At 43.6% G+C, this 22,335-nt stretch overlaps 1 protein-coding gene across 21 annotated transcripts in view; it reads left to right on the forward strand.

The window, feature by feature from the left end:
• Window positions 1-11,773: 11,773 nt before the first annotated feature.
• The window catches only part of HLTF (helicase like transcription factor), a 70,642-nt gene continuing 60,080 nt past the window's right edge, over window positions 11,774-22,335 (forward strand). For 12 of the 21 annotated variants that reach the window (XR_011387647.2, XR_011387648.2, XR_016232049.1 and 9 more), the window contains exons 1-5: window positions 11,787-11,967; window positions 13,083-13,290; window positions 19,441-19,607; window positions 21,152-21,285; window positions 21,992-22,089. Coding sequence is in view for 15 of the 21 variants with exons in the window: in XM_017346628.4 (XP_017202117.1) it covers window positions 11,948-11,967; window positions 13,083-13,290; window positions 19,441-19,607; window positions 21,152-21,285; window positions 21,992-22,089 (627 nt within the window). In the remaining 6 variants the exon portion in view is untranslated. 21 annotated transcript variants of the gene reach the window in all.

A 22,335-nucleotide genomic window follows, 5' to 3' on the forward strand; every position in this document is an offset into this window, starting at 1 on the left:
AAGTCTTTTCTAAATATTCCAATATGTAACAACGTTTGAGAGCCACCAACTTCACAAACCCCATTTCTTCCTGTGCTTAGGGTGCTGACTAAATCTAGCCCTTACCCTGAGACACTTTCATTTTTCTAAGTAATGTATATAATATTCTGAAAGTGTGTACTGTATTGCTTTACACACTGTTGGTCAACGGTGATCTCTAGTGACCTCTCCTGGTGCAATGAGAACTTGAAATAAGGGCAGGCAGACACCCTACTACCATGGCACCGCCCCAGCAATCAAATTTTCTTAATGGAGACAAAGGTGTCAATGATGCTCTCTGTGACATACTGAATACTCCCTGAATTCCTGAATGTTTTTTTTTTTTTTTTCCAGCTTCCAAGCTGATTCCTGCAACAGCCAAACAGAACCACCTAACTGATCTGAGCCACAAGAACCTGGAAAGAAGTGGTGATCTCTCTCCTCTGTGCCTGGGGTTTTAATTTTCTCGGTGAGGCAGAAGGCAAAAGTTGCACTGTTAACCAGGGAATTATGGACTGGGCCAAAAAGCATATATGCCCATTCTTCTGGTTAAGGATAACTGTTCCCATTTTATAAATTCCCAATGAACATGGTTGCCTACACCATCCATCGTGAAACACTCCTTCTCTCTGACCAGAATTCAAGAGACTTCATATCAAGTGGCAAAATGAGGTCCAAGTACTCAACTGTTCTCTCCAGGTAGGCTTCTGATAGCTCCTGGCTGACCTGTATCCCCAGCACCAATGGAACACTCGCGGTGTGACATTCTCAGTATGAGGTAACAAAGGAGGATGCCCAAGTCCAAAGAGAAAGTACAGGGTTGTAGGGTCTGGAAGAACATAGGGTATCAGAGTCGGAGTGGAGAAGGTAGTGGTGGTGGGGAATACTTGAACCTACACTGGTGCAGTTAGTCCTCGAAGCAGGAAATAAGTGGCATTTGAGGAGCGACTATTAGGACCCCTCATGGACTATTAGGCTCCTCACGGCTGGCTTCCCGGGCCTGAGACTGGCAGCACGCCGGCAGCTCTGACCCTACCTTGCCTCCTGCTGCAGGTGCCTGATGCCCCACGGCGGCGTGGCACCCAGGCACTGAGGACCCTAGAGATCAAGAGACTTTCCAAGCCAATGTGAGTAGGAAAGACCTGGGGCTTGGGGGCTGGGGACCGACTGATTTTTCTAGCCATCTGCCACTGTTCAAAGAAAGGGGACGGTCAAGGGGCTACAGCGGGTGTTTCCGCCGTTCCACTCTTTCCACGGTCTTCATCTCATAATTTTTAATGACATCGTGAACGAGCAAACTGCAACAAAGTCTAAACGTGATGAAAACTAGAATTGCCTAGGTCCCCACAGCAAAGGGAAAGAAACGAGTTAATCCTGCCCTCTGTGTTCTGGGAGAAAGAAAAGTTTCCAAACCCAGCGGGCAGCCCTGCCGGGCTTTCTGGGAAGTGTAGTTTTGCGTGGAGAGGGCACATTTCAGGAATAGTAGTTTTGGGCCTTGGGATACGCATGCTATTCTTTTTTTTTTTTTTTTTTTTTTTTTTTGGACAGGCAGAGTGGACAGTGAGAGAGAGAGACAGAGAGAAAGGTCTTCCTTTGCCGTTGGTTCACCCTCCAATGGCCGCCGCGGCCGGCGCGCTGCGGCCGGCGCACCGCGCTGATCCGAAGGTAGGATCCAGGTGCTTCTCCTGGTCTCCCATCGGGTGCAGGGCCCAGGGACTTGGGCCATCCTCCACTGCACTCCCGGGCCATAGCAGAGAGCTGGCCTGGAAGAGGGGCAACCGGGACAGAATCCAGTGCCCCGACTGGGACTAGAACCCGGTGTGCCGGCGCCGCTAGGCAGAGGATTAGCCTGTTGAGCCGCGGTGCCGGCCTATGCATGCTAACTTGCCAGGAGGTGGGCACATCCGATGCTCTGAGGCCAGGTCTGGTGCAACCTGGGGGCTGGTGAGGTTTGCTCCTCCTTTCGCTTCTCTGTGAGGTTTGGTGGAAGGAACTTAATTCTTCCAGATGCAATAATGTGGACAGTGATAATCCCACCCGTGTTACAGTTGCAGCCCTGGATAGAAGCACTTGGGTGGGATGGTTAGCCTGGAGAGACTGAGGTTTGAATGAACATCTGCTGGACCAACAGGCAGGAAACTGCTGAGATGTACAGCCAGATCCATGGGAAGAGGCGCTAACAACTGACCCCGGGCCAGAGCAGAGTTCATGAAAAGAACTTTGCCATTTGGTGGGGAGAGAAAAAGGGAGTAAGGGGGAAGAGAGAGAGAGGTGGGAGGAAGGAGCACCACCTGAGGCAGAATTGAACAATTTGGAGGTTATGAGATTATTCATAGGCACTGTGCAGACACTAGAGCACTAGGCAGGGGTCTTACCTGCTCACAATAGCTTTTTAGAAAAATCTGTCTCTTCAAGGGGTGGGTTGAAGAATTGAAATTGGAGCCAGGAAACCATGTGAACAAACCATAGTGGTGTAGGCAAGAAAAGGAGCAGTGGAGATGGTGAGATGGCAATGAGATATATTTAGGAGGAGGTAGTCGGGGAACAAAAGGTCATTGATTGGATGGGGGATGGTCCCTTACTTTGAGTCACCCTGGGGTATGGTGGATGCCATTCATTGGTTGGAGAAACTAACACGTGCTTACCCAAACATTCTGAAATAAGTTGCCCTTATTGATAAACCATTTCATTCAAAAAATAAACTGAAGGTTTTCAGCCACTTGCACAACATATGCTTGTGGACACCCATAATATACAACACACTGATAGACCCAGGTACCTGTGTTAGACTTGAAAGGGAACATAGAGTTAGACCAGGTCACTGCTCCCCACTCCATCCCCTTCCTTCACACACCTCAAGGTCTGTTCATTATCACAGTGTGCTCTCGAGCAAGTCACTCAAACCCATTTGCCTTAGTTTCCAGAAGGCAACTGCTTAGGGAGGAATAAGTCAGTTACAGTGAGGATATGTTTCTGTGAGCATGACTTTTAAGTACCAAAGAATAGCTAGTGTGTCTGTCCATGAATGATGGCGCTTGTAGAAGAGACACCCACTTAGAAGAGAAGAACCCATCATGACAGTACAAAGAACGTGGAGGAAAAGGTTGGAATAAACACATCTTTTGGAAATGGCCAGTGTGAGGGATCAGTGTTCACTTGTACTGATGATTTAACCAGATGTAGATTATGGCATTTTAATTTACAATCACTCACAGTCTCCTCTGATCACAAAACAATAAAATTTTATTGCAATGCATCCACTCTTTTTTAAAAAAATTTTTTTTTTATTTTTGACAGGCAGAGTTATAGACAGAGAGAGACAGAGAGAAAGGTCTTCCTTTTTGCTGTTGGTTCACCCTCCAATGGCTGCCGCGGCCGGCGTGCTACAGCCTGGCGCATCGCGCTGATCCGAAGCCAGGAGCAAGGTGCTTCTCCTGGTCTCCCATGCAGGTGCAGGGCCCAAGCACTTGGGCCATCCTCCACTGCACTCCCGGGCCATAGCGGAGAGCTGGCCTGGAAGAGGGGCAACCGGGACAGAATCCGGTGCCCCGAACGGGACTAGAACCTGGTGTGCCTGCGCTGCAAGGTGGAGGATTAGCCTATTGAACCTCGGCGCCGGCCGCAATGCAGCCACCCTTATTAAGTATTGTCTATGGCTGTTATTGTGCTATTAGGCCAGAATCCAATAGTTGCCAGAGAGATTTTATGGATCACAAAACTGAATTTATTTGCCAAACTATTATTTTCTAAACTATTATTTGCTAAATAGTTGTAGAAAAAAAAACTTTGCAATTTCTGGAATAAAAAGTAACTGGGGAAAGTTATTTTAGATCAAGAAAGCCTTTCTAAGGAGGTAACTTTTCAGCATGAGCAGGAGCCAGCTCGATGGTACCTAGGCCACAGAAAGAAAGAGGGCCAGTGTGGCTGGACTGTAGAGGGCTTAGGGAAGTATGGTGTAGAATAGGATAAAAGAGACAAATAGGGGCTAGATAATGGCTATGGAAGAATTTGGATTTCATTGTAAGGCAAAGATAATTCATTGGGGTGTTTTAAGCATGGTGATGACATAATAGAATTTATTTATTTTATTATTATTATTTTTTTTTGACAGGCAGAGTTAGACAGTGAGAGAGAGAGACAGAGAGAAAGGTCTTCCTTCCGTTGGTTCATCCCCCAAATGGCCACTAAGGTCAACGCGCTGCGCCGATCTGAAGCCAAGAGCCAGGTGCTTCCTCCTAGTCTCCCATGTGGGTGCAGCACCCAAAGACTTGGGCCATCCTCCACTGCCTTCCTGGGCCATAGCCAAGAGCTGGACTGGAAGAGGAGCAACCAGGACAGAATCCAGCACCCTGACTGGGACTAGAACCCGGGGTGCTGGCGCTGCAGGCGGAGGATTAGTCTAGTGAGCCACGGCGCCGGCCATCATAATAGAATCTATATTATAGAAAGTTACCCCTGGCTGCTGGATGCAAAATGAACCTAGGAGTAGGATCAGATGAGGAAAATAGAAGGATGAAGGATGGAGTTTAGTCAAGAGGTTATCACAATAATTCAGGTGAGGAATAATGGTAGCCTGTGTCTGAGAATAATCTGTCTTTCATATGTCTACCAGATATGAAAATGGAGCTTAGAGAAGCACTTAGGGTTATAGACACATATTTGGGAGTGATCAACATGTACATGGCATTTAAGCTCATACAGGAGTGAGCTAATGTATGGTGGTGGTTGCCTCTGAGTGAGTGATTGCCTCTGCCCTAAAGGGTCAATGGACAGTATTCAAAGATATTTTTGACTGTTGGGAGGTGTGTGTTGGGAGGTATAGAGTGGAGTAGAGGCTAGGAATGCTGCTCAGCATCCTACAATGCATAGAACAGCTCCTTAAATAAAGAATTATCCCATTTACTTAGAAAATGGAAGTGGTGCTGAGGCTAGAGAACCCCTTGTTTTCTTAAAAAAATGTAATGACTATTTTCCCTGGGCCACTGGTGAGGCCACCACTACCCTCTACTGGAGGTCTGGACTAGGCTTCGCTTTTTTTGAGCTGTGCCAGGAACTCTGAGGATCTATTAACAGTACCTTGGTGGAAAATTGATATCATCTTTCTTGGTCTGCTTTGCTTCTCTGAGTCAGGACTGTCAGTGACACTAATCTGGAAGAAATTCTAAGTGGTGTTGATCTTGTATCCAGAAGTTTCTGAATACTGTGAGAAAGACTTTTTTTTCCCTACCAGGAAATCATTAAAATTATCTGTCAGAGAACTACAGCAAGATATGAAAGAGGATGTCTTGGAACTAAGGAATAAATTACAATAGAAATATGAGGAGTTGTCAGAAAGTTCATACATGTATGAAAAAAACTATATCTGGATTTCAAAATTTTTTTGCAATCAAATAACCTTACCTTTTACTTCTGTCTTTCCACCAACTTCTTGAAGTGCGCTCATATGCTGTCGTCAGGAAACATTCAACAGAAGCAAAGCATGGGCAGCAGGTGCAGGACTGTGTCCATGAGCAGCACAGCAAGCCTGCAGAAATTCCTCAGAAGTCCTTGGTGTACCTGGAACAGGCTTCTGCTAATAGCTCTGCACCTATTAAACATGCATAAAGAAAGAACAAAGTCAGTTGGTTTGGCCGGCGCCACGGCTCACTAGGCTAATCCTCCACCTTGCGGCACCGGCACACCAGGTTCTAGTCCCAGTCGGGGCGCTGGATTCTGTCCCAGTTGCCCCTCTTCCAGGCCAGCTCTCTGCTGTGGCCAGGGAGTGCAGTGGAGGATGGCCAAAGTCCTTGGGCCCTGCACCCCATGGGAGACCAGGATAAGTACCTGGCTCCTGCCATCAGATCAGCGCGGTGCGCCGGCCACAGCGCGCAGGCTGAGGCGGCCATTGGAGGGTGAACCAACGGCAAAGGAAGACCTTTCTCTCTCTCTCTCTCTCTCTGTCCACTCTGCCTGTCAAAAAAAAAAAAAAAAAAAAAGTCAGTTGGTTTGAAAATTGCCTCACATAATTCAGCCTAACAACAGAGTTCTACAAGACATCAATCTGGCATTTTACAAGAAGAGCTTTGCTGAAGTATGAGGTTATTTTAGTTTTCTTCACTAATCTAAAAATTCATACTTTTTTTTAAAAAAAGTTAATTTCGCCGGCGCCGCGGCTCACTAGGCTAATCCTCCGCCTAGCGGCGCCGGTACACCGGGTTCTAGTCCCGGTCGGGGCGCCGGATTCTGTCCCGGTTGCCCCTCTTCCAGGCCAGCCCTCTGCTGTGGCCAGGGAGTGCAGTGGAGGATGGCCCAGGTGCTTGGGCCCTGCACCCCATGGGAGACCAGGAAAAGCACATGGCTCCTGGCTCCTGCCATCGGATCAGCGCGGTGCGCCGGCCCCAGCGCGCTGGCCGCGGCGGCCATTGGAGGGTGAACCAACGGCAAAGGAAGACCTTTCTCTCTGTCTCTCTCTCTCACTGTCCACTCTGCCTGTCAAAAAAAAAAAAAAAAAACCAAAAAAAAAAAAAAAAAGTTAATTTCTCATGTACTTTCTAAAATTCCTAAAGCTTTAAGACAAAAAGAATGCATTTTGATCTACCATAGTGTACAGTACAAATCTAGACATACAACTTGTAACAACTTAATCTGAAAAGTTAGAAACTTGTGTGCATTTTTTCTTTAATTTTTTCAGCAGATTTTGCTACAATATATCAACTCATGTGTTCAATGATCCTCAGAGGGAATGGAGGAAGGAGTATATAACTGGAACTTCAATAACTGCCCATGTTTCTCTAACATAAAACATTCCCACCTCACCTAAGGGTTTCCTAACCTCTGGGTGGTGCCATTTGTAGATTCCTTTTTACTGGATTTTTTTTTAACTGATGATTTTTTTGTGTGACTTTGTCTATCTCTCTGTATTTTCGTCTGTTAGATTAAATTGTATAATCTGAGGGAGAACACTATAGTAGTCTGGGTATCAAGAAATGAAGATTTTGATGGTAGCCTCTGTGTAATTGCACTTGTGTGGTAGTGTACAACAATATGCAATTTTGCTGTGTTTCTTTCAGGACTTTGAGCTACCTCAAGGACAGAAATCTAAAGCAGCAATAATTGTAATGAGAATATTTTGCATATAGGTGGGAGGAAGATAAGGGCGTCCTACTATTATGGCGGGGTCCTTTGGTGGACAGGAACTTTGTTTTTTGTTTGAATGGGCTGCTTCTCTGTGACCTGGCAGCTTTGGCTGCAGCTTTAAAGATGCCTTTGCAACACACTGTTCCAGGCTTTTAATCTATTCTTAAAGGGGAGTGGTTAATTAACCTGATTGGCTGGTGGGCACTCAGGTGTGGCCACGTAGGGGCAAGAGATCACACAGGGGCATGGCGAAGGCGTGGTCTTCCAGCTCACAAACTTAATCAATTTTAACTTGTATGCCTGCCTAATTCAAGAGGATACAATGGTTTGGTGATTCTGATGATTATTAGAAAAGTGATTTACTAATACAATATAGTGTCTGACATTTTAAAAATAGCGTTTTTTTGTGTGTGTTAATTCAAGTGCATTTCGAGTTGAAGTTTTGGTGTTTTAACTGTTTTAAAAGATTTATTTATTTATTTTGAACATCAGAGTTACAGAGAGAGAAGGGGAGATGTTCCATCTGCTGGGTCACTCCCCGATGGCTGCAATGGCCGGGGCTGGGTTAGGCCAGAGCCAGGAGCTTTATACTGGTGTTCCATGTGGTGGCAGGGGCCCAAACACTTGGACCATGTTCTGCTGCTTTCCCAGGTTATTGGCAGGGAGCTGGACTGGAACTGGAGCAGCCAGGATGCAAAGTGGAGTCCAAATGGGATGCCAGTGTTGCAGCCAGCGGCTTTACCTGCTAGGCCAAAACATAGGCCTCCATAAAGGAGGCAGATGATTTTTAACAAACTTTGCAGGATTTGCTGAAATAAAAAGATAACTGTCTATTGCCACCACAGAAAGTCCAAATCATTCCACATTTCAGAATGGTGCTTTCCTAAGTTGGAGGTGAAGACCCTGGACAAGAAGCAAAGGAGAGGGCAGATCTCAGGCAAATGGATGCCTCAGCAATCCTGGACTTGGACCATATAAAAGTATTTAGTGAGCCAAGGCCTCAAGGAGGAGGAAACAGTTATCTCCTGGGAAAGGGCTGTGTAATCTGGAACACCACACGTTTCTCTGGATGGGAGTTGAGATTGGTGTGTCTTCTGCTCATTAATGAAACAATTCAATCTGTTTCAAGGACATGCACCTGTGAAAATGCCTGTTTCTGTAAATCATGCTATTTTCTATTTAGGACAAACTCAATTAGGAAGTAGGCTTCACTCAACGACATTCCTTGCTAAGTGCTGGAGGTCTCATTAGACAATCACTATTATTAAAGCAACAATGGGAATGAAGTTAGCATTTGGTAGAGTGCTTACTCCTGGGTAAGCATTTGATATTTGTTACATTATTTAAATAAGAAGATTTTTACTTGGCATGATTTTACATCATTTTTTGCCCTGTTAGCTGTGATTTTTTTTTTTTACCTAGAATTCTGTTCCAGAATCTGTAAGTGTAATTAAGTATAAGCAATTTCAGTTTTAAGAAATTCACAGATTTTATTTTCTGTTAATTTCTCTGCATTAGTCTTCTTTGGCTGTTTTTATTTTAAAGGATCATTAAGTAATGTCCAATACCTCCAATGTTCATTTTCTGGTTTGATCATTGTGTATGGTTATATATTTTTTTTTTTTAAGATTTATTTATTTGAAAGAGTTACACAGAGCCGGCGCCGTGGCTCAATAGGCTAATCCTCCACCTTGCGGCGCCGGCACACCGGGTTCTAGTCCCGGTTGGGGCGCCGGATTCTGTCCCGGTTGCCCCTCTTCCAGGCCAGCTCTCTGCTATGGCCAGGGAGTGCAGTGGAGGATGGCCCAGGTGCTTGGGCCCTGCACCCCATGGGAGACCAGGAAAAGCACCTGGCTCCTGGCTCCTGCCAGGATCAGCGCGGTGCGCCGGCTGCAGCGGCGGCCATTGGAGAGTGAACCAACGGCAAAAGGAAGACCTTTCTCTCTGTCTCTCTCTCTCACTGTCCACTCTGCCTGTCAAAAAAAAAAAAAAAAAAAAAAAAAAAAGAGTTACACACAGAGAGAGTAGAGGCATAGAGAGAGAGAGAGAGAGAGAGAGAGAACGCTTCCATCCGATGGTTTACTCCCCAATTGGCCCAATTGGCTGCACCGATCTGAAGCCAGCCAGGAGCTTCTTCCGGGTCTCCCACGTGGGTGCATGGGCCCAAGGACTTGGGCCATTTTCTACTGCTTTCCCAGGCCAAAGCAGAGAGCTGGACCAGAAGTGGAGCAGCCTGGTCTTGAACTGGCCAGGGTGCTAACCCGCTGCGCCACAGTGTCAACCCCATATACGGTGTTAAAATAAATGAGGTAACAATACGAGGGAACAATTTATACTACTTTTCAACTTTTCTGTGAGTCTAAAATTAGTTTAATAAGTTGAAAAGGAGCTTGCATTTCTTTATTATATTTTGTGTCTTGCTTTCTTATGGCCAAAAACCAATATATATTTAACACAGAGAATGTGTTATATGCATATACACAAAAAGAAAGAAAATGAACACCCCCCCCATTTAAACATCTAGAGGTATCAGTGTTATAAGTTCCTTTGGTGTAATATATGGAAGTATATAGCATATATGATTTTAGTCAGAGGCTCCATTTGCAAAGGTAACCTTTATATTCCCCCCCTCCCCTTTTTAAAGATTCATTCATTTCTTTGAGAAGCACAGTGGTTAAGATGTACCTTGGGACCAGATTGCCTGGGTTTGAGTTCCAGCTCTACGTCTGTTCCCAGCTTCCTGTTCATATTCTCCAGTACCTGGATCCCTATCACCCACGTGAGAAACCCAGATTGAGCTTTCTTTCTTTCCTTTCTTTTTCTTTTCTCTCTCTCTTTTTGAAAGATTTGGTTATTGAAAGTCAGAGTTACAGAGAGAGAAGGAGAGAGAGGTCTTCCATCTGCTGGTTCACTCCCCAAATGGCTGCAATGGCTGGAGCTGTGCCGATCCAGGAGCTTCTTCCGGGTCTGCCAAGTGGATGCAGGGGTCCAAGGACTTGGGCCATCTTCTACTGCTTTCCCAGGCCATAGCAGAGGCTGGATTGGAAGTGGAGCAGCCGAGACTCAACTGGCACCCATATGGGATGCCAGCACTGCAGGTGGCAGCTTTACCTGCTAGCCACAGTGCTGGCCCCCTCTCTTTGCCTTTCAAAAAAAAAAAAAAAAAAAGGAAGAAAGAGCCACACATGCCATTCTTGGATTTCCTGTTTACCAAGTCAAACAGGGGGCGTGACATGATTGATTTCCATAAAGGGAGGGGGACAGATGAGAAAGTGTGTTTGTGACTGGGAGACAGGAGGCTGGAGCAGTTTTGGATTCCTTCCTCTTCCTCACCAGCCATACTCAAATCAATGGGTGAATCCTGCTAGCTCTCTGAGCTTTGTCAGCTCGCCATTCCAAGCCACCATTCTGTCTTACCTGGACACCATAATTTTCTATCAGTTGCTTCTATTCTTGCCTCCTAAAATTCATTCTCCACAGAACTGCCACAAGTGAATTTTTTGAAGCCTAATTCAGTCCTCATTCTCCTACTTAAAAAACATTCACTGGCTTCCTATTGCCATTAAAGTAAAATCCAAACTTTAGGAGGGTCCATGCATTAAAGTCTGCCCTTTATCTTCCTGATGATCCACTTTGTGTCAGCTTCTCCTCCTCCTTGGTCCACCAAGCAACCTACAGTTCTTGTTCCTGTTACAATCGTTCTTTTTTCACAAAACATAACCTACTGTGATCATTCTGGATTTGTACTTGTTTCATCTCAAAATGAGGACAAACTGCACTTGGTTGTTACACTAGAGATCCTGGGTCCCTCAAAGTGGGCATTGGAGGGATGAGTCAAGCAGATAACCTGCGTCCCTGGCAGCCCCGAGGCCACAGGTCCATCGTCCCAACCCCACTTTAACAAGCTTCTTCCGTCCTTGGCAGGGGCAGCCATGGGCCCACAGGGAAGCTGGTGTTGTCCATTTCCGGCAGTCGCCAACCAAGTCAGTTGTACCATCATACGTTACAGTCTTCCCGCGCTAAGAAATGACAATTTTCCTTTAACACACACACACACACACACACACTTGGGAGAAACACTCGCTCTGGAAGATCCGATGAAGATTTTCCAAACTCGGTGTATCATAGATTAAGTCAACGAGGCTTAAAATGGAAAAGAAAAAAGAAAAGAAAAAAAGACTAAGTCTCCACGGTTGCAACAGTTATTCCGCGGGTAGCCCAGGTTCTGTAGCAGAGCTTATTCAGACGAAGAAATGAAAATGAGAAAAATGAGCAGCAGAACGACGCAGAGGCTTGAAAATGTGTCTGGGCCTTAGAATGTGGCGGGGAAACAGCAGAAAGGAGAGTTGTTTTCTTCCGAAGCAGGGAATCACCAGAAAACGCAGCACCATCGCACGGTAGTCGCACTCCGACGGCCACGAGGCTTTCCCGCGCGCCCGGCTTGGGGGCGGGGAAGAACCCGGATGGAACAGCCCTTCGCAACCGGGACCCCCACTGTCTTTGAATCGCAGCGCGGGGCGGAGTTGCCCTCCCTTCCGTGTCCTGATTGGGTCATTTCCGCAGGCTCCCTCTCGTGATTGGGTGGTCCTAACGCCAGTCAGAGCGTCGCTGGTCTCTCGTATTGTTGCTGGAAGGAAACGGCGACGACGTCTGATTAGACCCGCGGCGTCTTTCCCTGTCGGTGGGAGCATTTCATCCTGCGCTCAGAACCTGCCCGCGGCTTGAAGGCTGTAGGGCCAGGAAGGACGCGTAACAGGCTGCATCAGAGCCCTCCAGGGCGCCCAGCGTCTTCCTCGTCACCCCGCACAGCGCCATGTCCTGGATGTTTAAGAGGTGAAGGGGGCGAAGGGGGTGGGGCACTGGAGCTAACGGCCTGGCGGCGTCCCCAAATGAACCTGACCTTCCCCGTGTTTCCTCCGCCTTCCCTGTGCGATTCGTGCAGCTTGTGTTTGTTCTACTTTTCGCTCCTGTGGCTAGGGGAGAAATACATGCATTGTCTTCTTGGCGAGGAGAGACTCTTCAGGCGAGTCTCGTGCCAGACCCTCGGGGAATTTATGTCACGGACTGTGGGGGGCCTGGGACTCAAGGCTTCCTAGCCCTTGCTTCAGGCAACAAAAAATATTCAGCTCCGCTGTGCCGCTACACATTGTGCTCGGACTAGAGGGTCGAGCAATACAGGCCTTGTCCCCAGGTGGTTCGTAATTTGTGTATATGCACAGACGGTTGCAAACGGTTGCAGAGAAGCTAGACGAGGTGTGCGTGATGCGGAAGGAAAACGCAGGCAAAAATAGCGACTGTCTCTTAAGAGAATAGAAACTTTCCGGAAGCCTCCACCAGACTAACGCTCATTTTCCTTCGTCCAGATTGCTTTTCATGCCTATTCCCAAAATCATTATTCATTAAAGGATTGGGGTTACCCTTAAACCAACGAATTGGGGAGCGGGAGATGACGTAGCTTGAATACCAGATTAAAATGCGGTCGGTTCCTAGGGAATTAAAGTAATGGATGCGGGATATAGTATCTGAAAAAATATAAACAACTTAATGTATGCATGCATAATAATGGTTCCATTTTTGCAAGTTTCTTCTGGCTAAGTCCTTCTTTAAATTTTGGCATAAAATTGGAGTTACAAACGTCATATACGCTTAAATTTAAGTGATTTTCACTGGGAAAGAGATTTGTGACCCTTTACAGGATTTTTCATTTTGTATGGGGGAGGGATGGACGAGCCAATTTAACAGGTGGGATTTCCGGGAGCTTTGCCTATTGCAGTCTCTGCTTTAACCAGAGTGACTGTTAATTTGTGTACAGTGATTCCCACATTAGATTTTATTTGCTAAAATAGAATATTAAAAACTATTGGCCTATAAATACGGATAAGTCTTTGAGAAGTACTTGGTTAAGTAGTGTATTGTTTTTTGTGCCTCTTCCCCTCCTTTTTTCATAGGGATCCTGTTTGGAAGTATTTGCAGACGGTCCAATATGGAGTCCATGGAAATTTTTCACGCCTCTCATATCCAACGTTTTTCCCACGTTTTGAATTCCAAGATATTATCCCTCCAGATGACTTCCTGACTAGTGATGAAGAGCTGGATTCAGTTTTATTTGGAACTTTGAGAGGTCATGTGGTTGGACTACGCTATTATACTGGAGTAGTGAGTATAACAGTAGATACTAAGTTAAATAGTGATATGTTTATGGTGTTAACCCAGAAAGTGAGAAATTTAGAAGGTGATGCATGCAGTTATTATAAATAATTGTAATATACATAGGCAAGAGATACCAAATACCTGAACTTCTTTAATATTTTATTTTTGTGTTACACTTATGATATATGCAGCACTTTTGCCAGCACTGTCACTTGATCCTTAAAATAACTCTGGAATAGATGGGACATTTATTATCCCCTTCCTATAACTGCAGCTCTGGAAGGTCAAAGCCATGTGAAGAAAGCAGGAATACTACACAAGGATACTTCAAAAAGTTTGACACAGTGAACAAGACGTGTTTTGGGATGCCCACATCTCATATCAGAGTGCCTAAATTCAAATCCCAGTTCCAGTTATGATTCTGGAAGGCAGCAGGTGAAAGTGTTAGATGGAAGGAGAGACAGAAAGATCTTTCTTCTGGGTCACTCCCCAGATAGCCACAGTAGCCAGCCCTGGGCCAGGCCAGAGCCAGTAGCTTCATCCGGGTCTCCCATGTAAGTGGCAGGGGCCCAGACACTTTTGGACCATCTCCCGCTGCTTTTCCCAGGCCATTAGCAGGGAGCTGGATTGGAAGTAGAGCAGCTGGAATGTGAAACTGGTTCCCATATGAAATACCGGCATCACAGGTAGTGGCTTTACCTGCACGCCATAATGCTGGCCACCTGTGATGACTTTTTTCTTCCTGTGTCTGTCATTCTAAATCTGTATTTTCTACTCTGTGCATGTGTATATATGAGAGGGGGCAGGAAGAAAAAAGAGGAAGAGACAGATTTGACTATGTAAATTTTTTTTTAAAGATTTATTTATTTATTTGAAAGAGTTACACAGAGAGAGAAGGAGAGAGAGAGAAAGAGAGAGGTCTTTCATCCGCTGGTTCACTCCTCAGTTGGCTGTAATGGCCGGAGCTGAGCCGATCCAAAGCCAGGAGCCAGGAGCTTCTTCGATGTCTCCCATGTGGATACAGGGGCCCAAGGACTTGGGTCATCTACTGCTTTCTCAGGCAATGGTAGAGAGCTGGATCGGCAATGGAGCAGCCAGGACTTACATGGGATGCCGGCACAGCAGGCAGCAGCTTAACCCACTGTGCCATAGCGCCGGCCCCGACTGTAACTTTATTTGGTCAGTAGTTTGCTGTGGCCATCTAGTCTGCTTGTGTGATATTTGGATAATAAACCTCTAATTTTATTAAATATGATTTAAAAATGAGCTATCAAAGTTAACAAAATTATTTTAATTATTAATAAAAATTAGTAAAAAATTTTAAACATGCATAAAAGTAGAGAATAGTACAATAAGCTTGGATATACCCTGGATCCAGATTAACAGGTTTTATTCCACATTTGCTTCATCTCTTTATTTTGTTCTTTGTGCTAAAGCAATCCCAAATGTGTCATTTTACATAGAAATCATTTAGTGTATATTTGTAAAAAAATTCATTTTCTTGCATGTAATTTTCATAATTGGCAAAATTGGGGCCAGTGTTGTGGTACAGTAGATTAAGGTGCTGCCTGCAGCGGCGTCTCATATCGGAGCTCTGATTGCAGTTGTGGCCACTCCATTTCCAGTCCAGTACCTGCAAATGCACCTGGGAAAGCAATGAAGGTGGCGCAACTGCTTGGGCCCCTGTAGCCCATATGGGTAGTTTTGGAAAGATCCCTGGGCTCCTGGCTTTGGGCACGATCAGCCTTGGTTGTTGCAGCCAATTGGAGAGTGAACCAGTGGATGGAAGACCTCTCTCTGTCTCTTTCTCTCTGTTGCTCTGACTTTGAAATGAAGTAAGTCTTCTAAAAAATTCTTTCAAATTCTTGCATAGTTATTTCATAATATGCATTTCCAGAAACTTTGAAGACTCTTCCTACACAAGGATGTAAAAATTTCTGTGCAACAAAATAAACTTATGTTTTCATACCATTTTCCACGAACTTTTTGAAATATGCTTCCATGTGGGAATTAATGTTTTTCATCATTTTGGGGGAGCTTTGGCCATTATTTTGTCAATTATTTTTCTTCCCTGTTTTCTCTCCTGGTGCTTAAATGTGAGTTGGGTTGCTTTATGTTAACCCACAGATTTCTGAGGCACTTAGGTTTTTTAATACTTATTTCCTTTCTGGTGCTCAGATTGTGGAAGCCCAGTTGACCTAGTTTCTTGTTCTTTTTCCTACTCAAATCTGTTGAGACTAGTGACTTTTCACTTCAGTTATTGTACTTTTCATCCACAGAATTTCTGTTTGGGGAGGCCTTGTTCTTATGCTTTTGGACATGCATTCTCATATCTAAAGAAATGGATTGCTTTAGCTCTTTGCACATTTTAAATTGGCTGATTTAAATTATTTTTCTAGTGTGTCAAATATCTGTGCTTCCTTAGGGACAGTAGATATTGATTGATTATTTTCCTAAGAATAGATATTCTTACCTTGTTTCACTGCATGTTTTGTGCTTTTATTTCCTTAAGATTGGACATTCTACTTGTTTATTTCATCCTGGTTTTGCATATGGGTGGCAGGAACCCAAGTACTTGGGCTTTCATTCACTGTGTTTCCAGGCACATTTAGCAGGCAGCTGAACCAGAAGTCCACTGACACCAGCACTCCAATGTGGGATATGGGCATTCTAAGTGGAGGCTTAAACTGATAGGCCACAATGCCTGCCCCTATTTTATTTTTTATAATTGTGCATAAGTGATGTTTTGTTACATGTATGTAATGTGTAACACACACATATAATGTACTAGCCAATCAGAGCAAATAAATTTATTTTTTCAAGCATTTAACATTTCTTTATCTAAAACGCTTATGTTTTGGGGGGTTTTATGGATAGAGAAACATATAGTACATTAACGTTTTCTATAATTACCCTACTTTTCGATAGAACCCCAGAACATCTTAGTTCTGTCTAGCTATAACTTAGTACCTTTACAACCCTTTCCCCATGCCATCCTCCCTATTTCTGTCACTAGCCTCCGGTAACCACTATTACATTTGTAACTTTTAAAAGATTTATTTATTTATGTGAGAGGCAGAGTTACAGACAGAGAGAGGGAGAGACAAAGAGAGAGGTCCTCCATCCCCTGGTTCACTCCCCAAATGGCTGCAATGGTTGGAGCTGGGCCAATACAAAACCTGGAGCCAGGAGTTTGTTCCGGGTCTCCCACATGGGCGCAGGGGCCCAAGGACTTGGGACACCTTCTGCTGCTTTCCCAGGCCATCAACAGGGAGCTGGATCTGAAGTGGAGCAACCAGAACTTGAACCAGTGCCCATAGGAGATGCCGGTGCTGCAGGCATCTATTATGCCACAGTGCTGGACCCTACATTTGTAACTTATTTTAGATCAGATGTTGAATATATCTGGAGGCTCAGTCTGTAAGCACTAGACAGGGGATAGAGGCCTATGAACTTTGGTGTGGTAGGCCTAACTCTGAGTTCCATGATGCAGTCCTAAGTTTATCTCTGTGTTGGGAGATGAGGAGGGGAGGGCAGAAGCCTCTGGGCTGTGGAATCTCCAAATATTTACTCCACAGGTTTAGGCCTAGGACCTGGGGAAGGAAGTTTAGTTCAAATGAATTTTTTTTTGCCATGTGCCTCCACTAGGATTCAGTTTGCTCTCCCTTTCCCAAAGTGCTGTGCCCTTGGAGCTAGGGGAGGAAGATGTGGGCAGCTCCTTGCTTCTTGCTTTCTTTAGTGTAACTCTTCTTATGATTGTAGCAGGATGAGACACTATGGTCTGTCATCTGACTTTAGCACTTGTGAAGGTGACTTGGTCTGTGTGTAGCTGTTTACATTGGATTCTCTTCAGAACCTGGTATTCAGCAGCCCCTTGGACATTTGGTTCTACCCCCTTGGACATTTTAAACAGTGTGGCTTTTCTGGAAATCAGATACTCTCCTCTCCCTTCCATGGGTTGTTTTTGCTGATTTTGGTAATTTGTATTTTTTTTCCTTTTTTCTGTAAGACACATGGAGACAGTGAACTCCCATCTGCTGATTTGTTCCCCAGATCTTGACAGGGCCAGGGCTGGGCTGGGATCAGAGCCAGGAGCTATGAACTCAGACCAGGTCTTGCATGTGGGTGGCAGGAATCCAGTTACTTGAGCTATCTCTGCTGCCTCCAAAGATCTGCATTGGCATGAAGCTGGAGTCAGGAGCTGGAGCTTCAAATCAGATCCAGGCACTCTCATGGGAGGCGTGGACATCTTGACTGCTAGGCCAAATGCTTCCTCCCATTGGTGTTTGTTAATTCAGTGACTTTTCTGAATTCTGTAATATCTGCTCTTTACTGTATGTTGTCATGAACACTGTACTTGGTTAGTATAATGATCAGCTAATGATTGTACCAGAACCAATAAATCTTCGAGATTTTGCTGAGAGGCTCTGTTTGTGTTGGGACACCCTGTAGCATTCTGAAGCGGTTAACAACTCTGTCTCGGCCTTCACTTTCCGCCTCAGGTTCAGTCAGAGGTGAGGGCTTAGTGCCTTTTCAGTCTTGTGGATGTGCACAGCCTGGTCATGTATATAGCCCTGTGCTTGCTTATGGCCTCCTGGGTTTCCAGAAATATGTTGAGGCTTTTCAAAGCCTCTATTGACGTCTCATTCCTGAACTGTTCCTTTTAAGCCTTTTAGTTATTTTATTGTTTGCTCCCAAGTGTTATTCACTGCCTTAGGCAGTTACAGAGTTAAAACACTTGCCTGTAAAATTGTTTTTGACAGGCATTTGCCCATGGGAAAACACTTTTTTTGTAGTGGGTAAGCTTAGAGATCAAATAAAGCTTGACTTGCAAGTAGGATTTTCTAGGGAACCACCAGATAGGTCAAATAATGATAGTTCTTTGAGAATGAATATCTTCGAGGGTTGTAGCAACTCCATTTTGCTCCATCTGGTGACCTCCATGCTGCACCAAGAATTCCAGGAGGCTGTTAATTTTCGAGGCCACCAATGTGCTTGCTGGAGAGATGAGTATGGGAATGAGGCATTGATACTCAGCTGTTTTTCTTGAATAAACACTCCCTGGGTTTCTACAGTCCTTTAATTAGTTTCCAGACTTCAGAGATTGATTTTGATAGGATTTCTTTTCCCTTCAAAAAAATGTTTATTTCATCTACTTGACAGGCAGGGCTAGAGAGAGAGGTGGGTAGAGGTTGATAGATACGGGTAACTGCAACATCCAGAGCTGGGCCAGGTGGAATCTTTTTAAGATTTATTTGTTTATTTGAAAGGCAGAGTTACAGGAGAGAGAAGGCGAGACAGAGAAAGAGATCTTCCATCTGCTGGTTTTCTTCCCAAATGGCTGAAACAGCCAGGTTTGGGCTAAACTGGAATAAGGAGCCAGGTCTCCAACTTGGGTGCCAGGGCCCAAGAACTTGGGCCTTCTTCCACCGCTTTCCCAAGTGCATTAGCAGGGAGCTGGATCAGAACTAGCTAGATCAGGAGTAGCGGGAACTCGAACTGGCACCCGTATGGGATGCCAGCACTGTAGACAGTGGCTTAACCCGCTGCATCCTAATGCTGGCTCCTTGCTGGGTTTTCTGTTGCATTTATGAAGACAATTTTTAGAAGTCCTTATTCTGCCATTTCTGATGATGTATGTCATCCTCACTTACCAATCAATGGAATCAGAGAAGGGCATGAGTTGAAGGCTGCTTATATTTTTATCATTCCAGTTCCATTCTGACTTACAAATGCCTTTTTCCTTCTTTTAGATTCTGGAGAATTCAGGCTCAGAACTAACCTACCTACTTCTTAATTCTTAACTTTTTGGCTTGGGCAAGTTACCTGACTGTTCTGTGCTTCAATTTCTTCACCTGTGGTGAGGGTGTAGTAAATCAGTCTATGCAGTCTGATCTAATTTAGATTTTACTGTATCTTTTAAACATCAAGGATTTGTTAACTTCCCAATGAGTGTAAATTAGAAGATACTGTAAAAGAATCATGAAAAAAATGCATTCTTTAATATTTCTAATTTGATTTAAAGAAAATATTTTACTTATGCAATGTTTAGCAATAGCATTAAAAATGAAATGGAAATCTCAGATAAAATATGGTAAAGTCAAACTGTTATTGTCTTCATTATTTATAATATTAACTGTTAACTATTTTTATTAGGTTAATAATAATGAGATGGTTGCATTACAACGAGAGCCTAATAACCCCTATGATAAGAATGCAATTAAAGTAAACAATGTGAATGGAAATCAGGTTGGCTATTTAAAGAAAGAGCTTGCCGCTGCTTTGGCCTATATCATGGACAACAAATTGGCGCAAATAGAAGGGTAATGTACTTTAACATTTGGCTTTAATAATTGTGAGTTGTAGTTATCTTTGAACTTGCTAGGGCTCCTTATTAGAGCATATAAGGGTATGTTGGCAATTTGTATCATTTTACCTTTAGTATGTGTTCAATAAATGTTTAAATTCTCTTCTTGCCTGCTTCCACTACCCTAGCCGTCAAACAACTGTCTGCCCTTTTTCCTACTGAATTATTATCATGGAGGAAAACAGACTTTCACTGTATATTAGGAAGTACACTCTCTCTCCAAGCCTTTTGGTGCATAGGTTTAGGAGTTTGGAAGTGTTAAATCAGATTGTAAACTGATGGTTTGTAGGTGAGTTTAATTTTGCTTGCAGAGTGTTTTAGAAGTTTTTTTTCACTTATTTACAGTATTGAAATATCTAGGTATTGTACATTTTATACATATTTTTTCTTAAATGTAAAACTTATTAAGATTTTTTTTCTTGACAAATGGAAAATCTGACAATGCTCGACCCTTATTTTCACATGCTATCTGTTGACAGGAACTAAGTAGTAGCTGTACCTTTTTTTTTTTTAAAGGTTTATTTATTTGAAAGGCAGAGTTGCAGAGAGAGAGAGGGAGGGAGAGAGAGAGAGAGAGAGAGAATGAAGAGAGAATGAGATGAATCTTCATCTGCTTGTTCACTCCCCAAATGGCTGTATCAGCTAGGGCTGGGCCAGGCTGAAGCCAGGAGGCAGAAGCTTCATCCTTGTCTCCCACGTGGCTGCCAGAGCCCAAGGTCTTGGGCCATCTTCCACTGCTTTCCCAGGCACATTAGCAAGGAGCCAGATTGGAAGTGAAGCAGCTGGGACTCAAACTGGCGTCCATATGAGATGCTGGCACTGAAGCCGCAGTTTAACCTGCTGCGGCACAGTGCTGCCCCAGTAGCTGTACCTTTAGCTAGGACATACTCTCTCCCAGTGCTACCACTATTTTATTTTTTTAAACTCTCACTCTCTTCTCAATTACCTCTTCTCTTTTAGGCATTTGTGTTTGTGATCTCAGTTTAAGTATTTGGAATGTTTAGGAGATTCATATCCTAATCCTAGGTGAGTTTGGAAGATAAAATAAATGCTCAGCAATATCTTACTTTATTTTCTGCTTTTTCAATTCCTCAAGTTTTTCAGATATTGAGAATAAACTTGTAGTGAATCCTGCATTTGAAATAGTTCTTGGAAATCATTCCCCGTTCTCCCAGCAGAATGAGTTACTATCCTCAGTGGTTCTATTAACCAAAGCTCTCCCCTCTCAATTAAACCATTTTATGTATTTTGTGTTTTAAACTGTGTATCTTTAGTTTCTTTTGGCATTTGTTTCTAGAAATAACCATTTTCTATTGACTGTTTTTTTATTCTATTCCCCATGGTTTTCAGTCTTTCAAGCCTGCCCAACTAGTTCTTTCTTATTTTATATTCCCATGCAAAATTTAAAAGGCATGCTTAGAATTTTTATCACATTCTTAATGGGGGTTAAAAAAAAAGCCTTCTAATTTCTTATTTTTTTTCCCTCACTGAATATAATAGGGTTGTTCCCTATGGTGCAAACAATGCTTTTACCATGCCTCTGCAAATGACTTTTTGGGGAAAAGAAGAAAATAGAAAAGCAGTTTTAGATCAGTTGAAGAAACATGGATTTAAATTGGGTCCTGCACCAAAAAGTAAGTTTAGGGGTTAACTTAATTTTATCTTGATATGGCAAGATGTAGGAATTGTAAAACATTTTTTTTCTCTTTGAGTATTTTAACCTAATTTGTACAGGCAAACACTTCCAGTTGCAGCTCTTTTCCTGGAGTCTTTTTGAAGAAATTTTTGTTTTTTCCTTTTTATTTTGAAGTACAGTGCTATGTCAATAAAGTAGATATGTTGTAAGAAATTCATTGTTAGGCCAATTGTTTTTGTCAGACATCATAGAGTATAATTATACAAATTAAGGTGACTATGACATCACAGGTGGTTCAGTTTTCTGTGACCACTGTTATATCTGTCATTGTTAACCCAAGCATTGACATATGACACATGACTATAACTGCATTCAAATATACTGGGAGGTCCCCAGTTCCCTGTGCCCTCCCCTAACATTCCCTGGTGATAACATCTGGAAATCCTCTGATTTTAAAAATTTTTTTGGTAAATTTTAGAAAAGAGAACCTCCAAATAGGGAATGATAAAGGATTATTTTTAATTGCGAGTTTATTCAAATAATGTGGAATTATTTTAAGATATCTTTTGAATGATTTAAGATGTAGCTTTAAAAATAACTATACTAAGGAAATATTTAGTTTATTACACAAATTTGTAAGAGCTACTTATTAAGCGATAAAAACCTATTTTATTTGATTATTTTTAAAATTTTGTATATTATAGCTTTAGGATTCAGTTTGGAAAGTGGTTGGGGCTCTGGAAGAGCTGGGCCAAGCTATAGTATGCCAGTTCATGCTGCCATACAGATGACAACTGAACAGGTATGCTTCTCTATATTTTTTGTTATTTTTCATTTATTATTTATTTGAGAGGCAGAAAGGGAGAGAGCACACAAATGAGTGCAAATACAAAAGCAAGCTCTCATCTGCTGGTTCACCCACCAAATTGAGAGCCAGGAATTTAATCCAGGTCTCCCGTGTCGGTGTCAAGGAGCCAACCACTTGAACCATCACTGCTGCTGCCTGTCAGGGTGTGCATTTATAGGAGGCTGGAGTTGGAAGTGGATC

This window comes from Oryctolagus cuniculus, chromosome 4 (assembly GCF_051225735.1).
Source record: "Oryctolagus cuniculus isolate XC-2025 breed Fujian yellow rabbit chromosome 4, ASM5122573v1, whole genome shotgun sequence".
In the NCBI taxonomy this organism is placed as follows: domain Eukaryota; kingdom Metazoa; phylum Chordata; class Mammalia; order Lagomorpha; family Leporidae; genus Oryctolagus; species Oryctolagus cuniculus.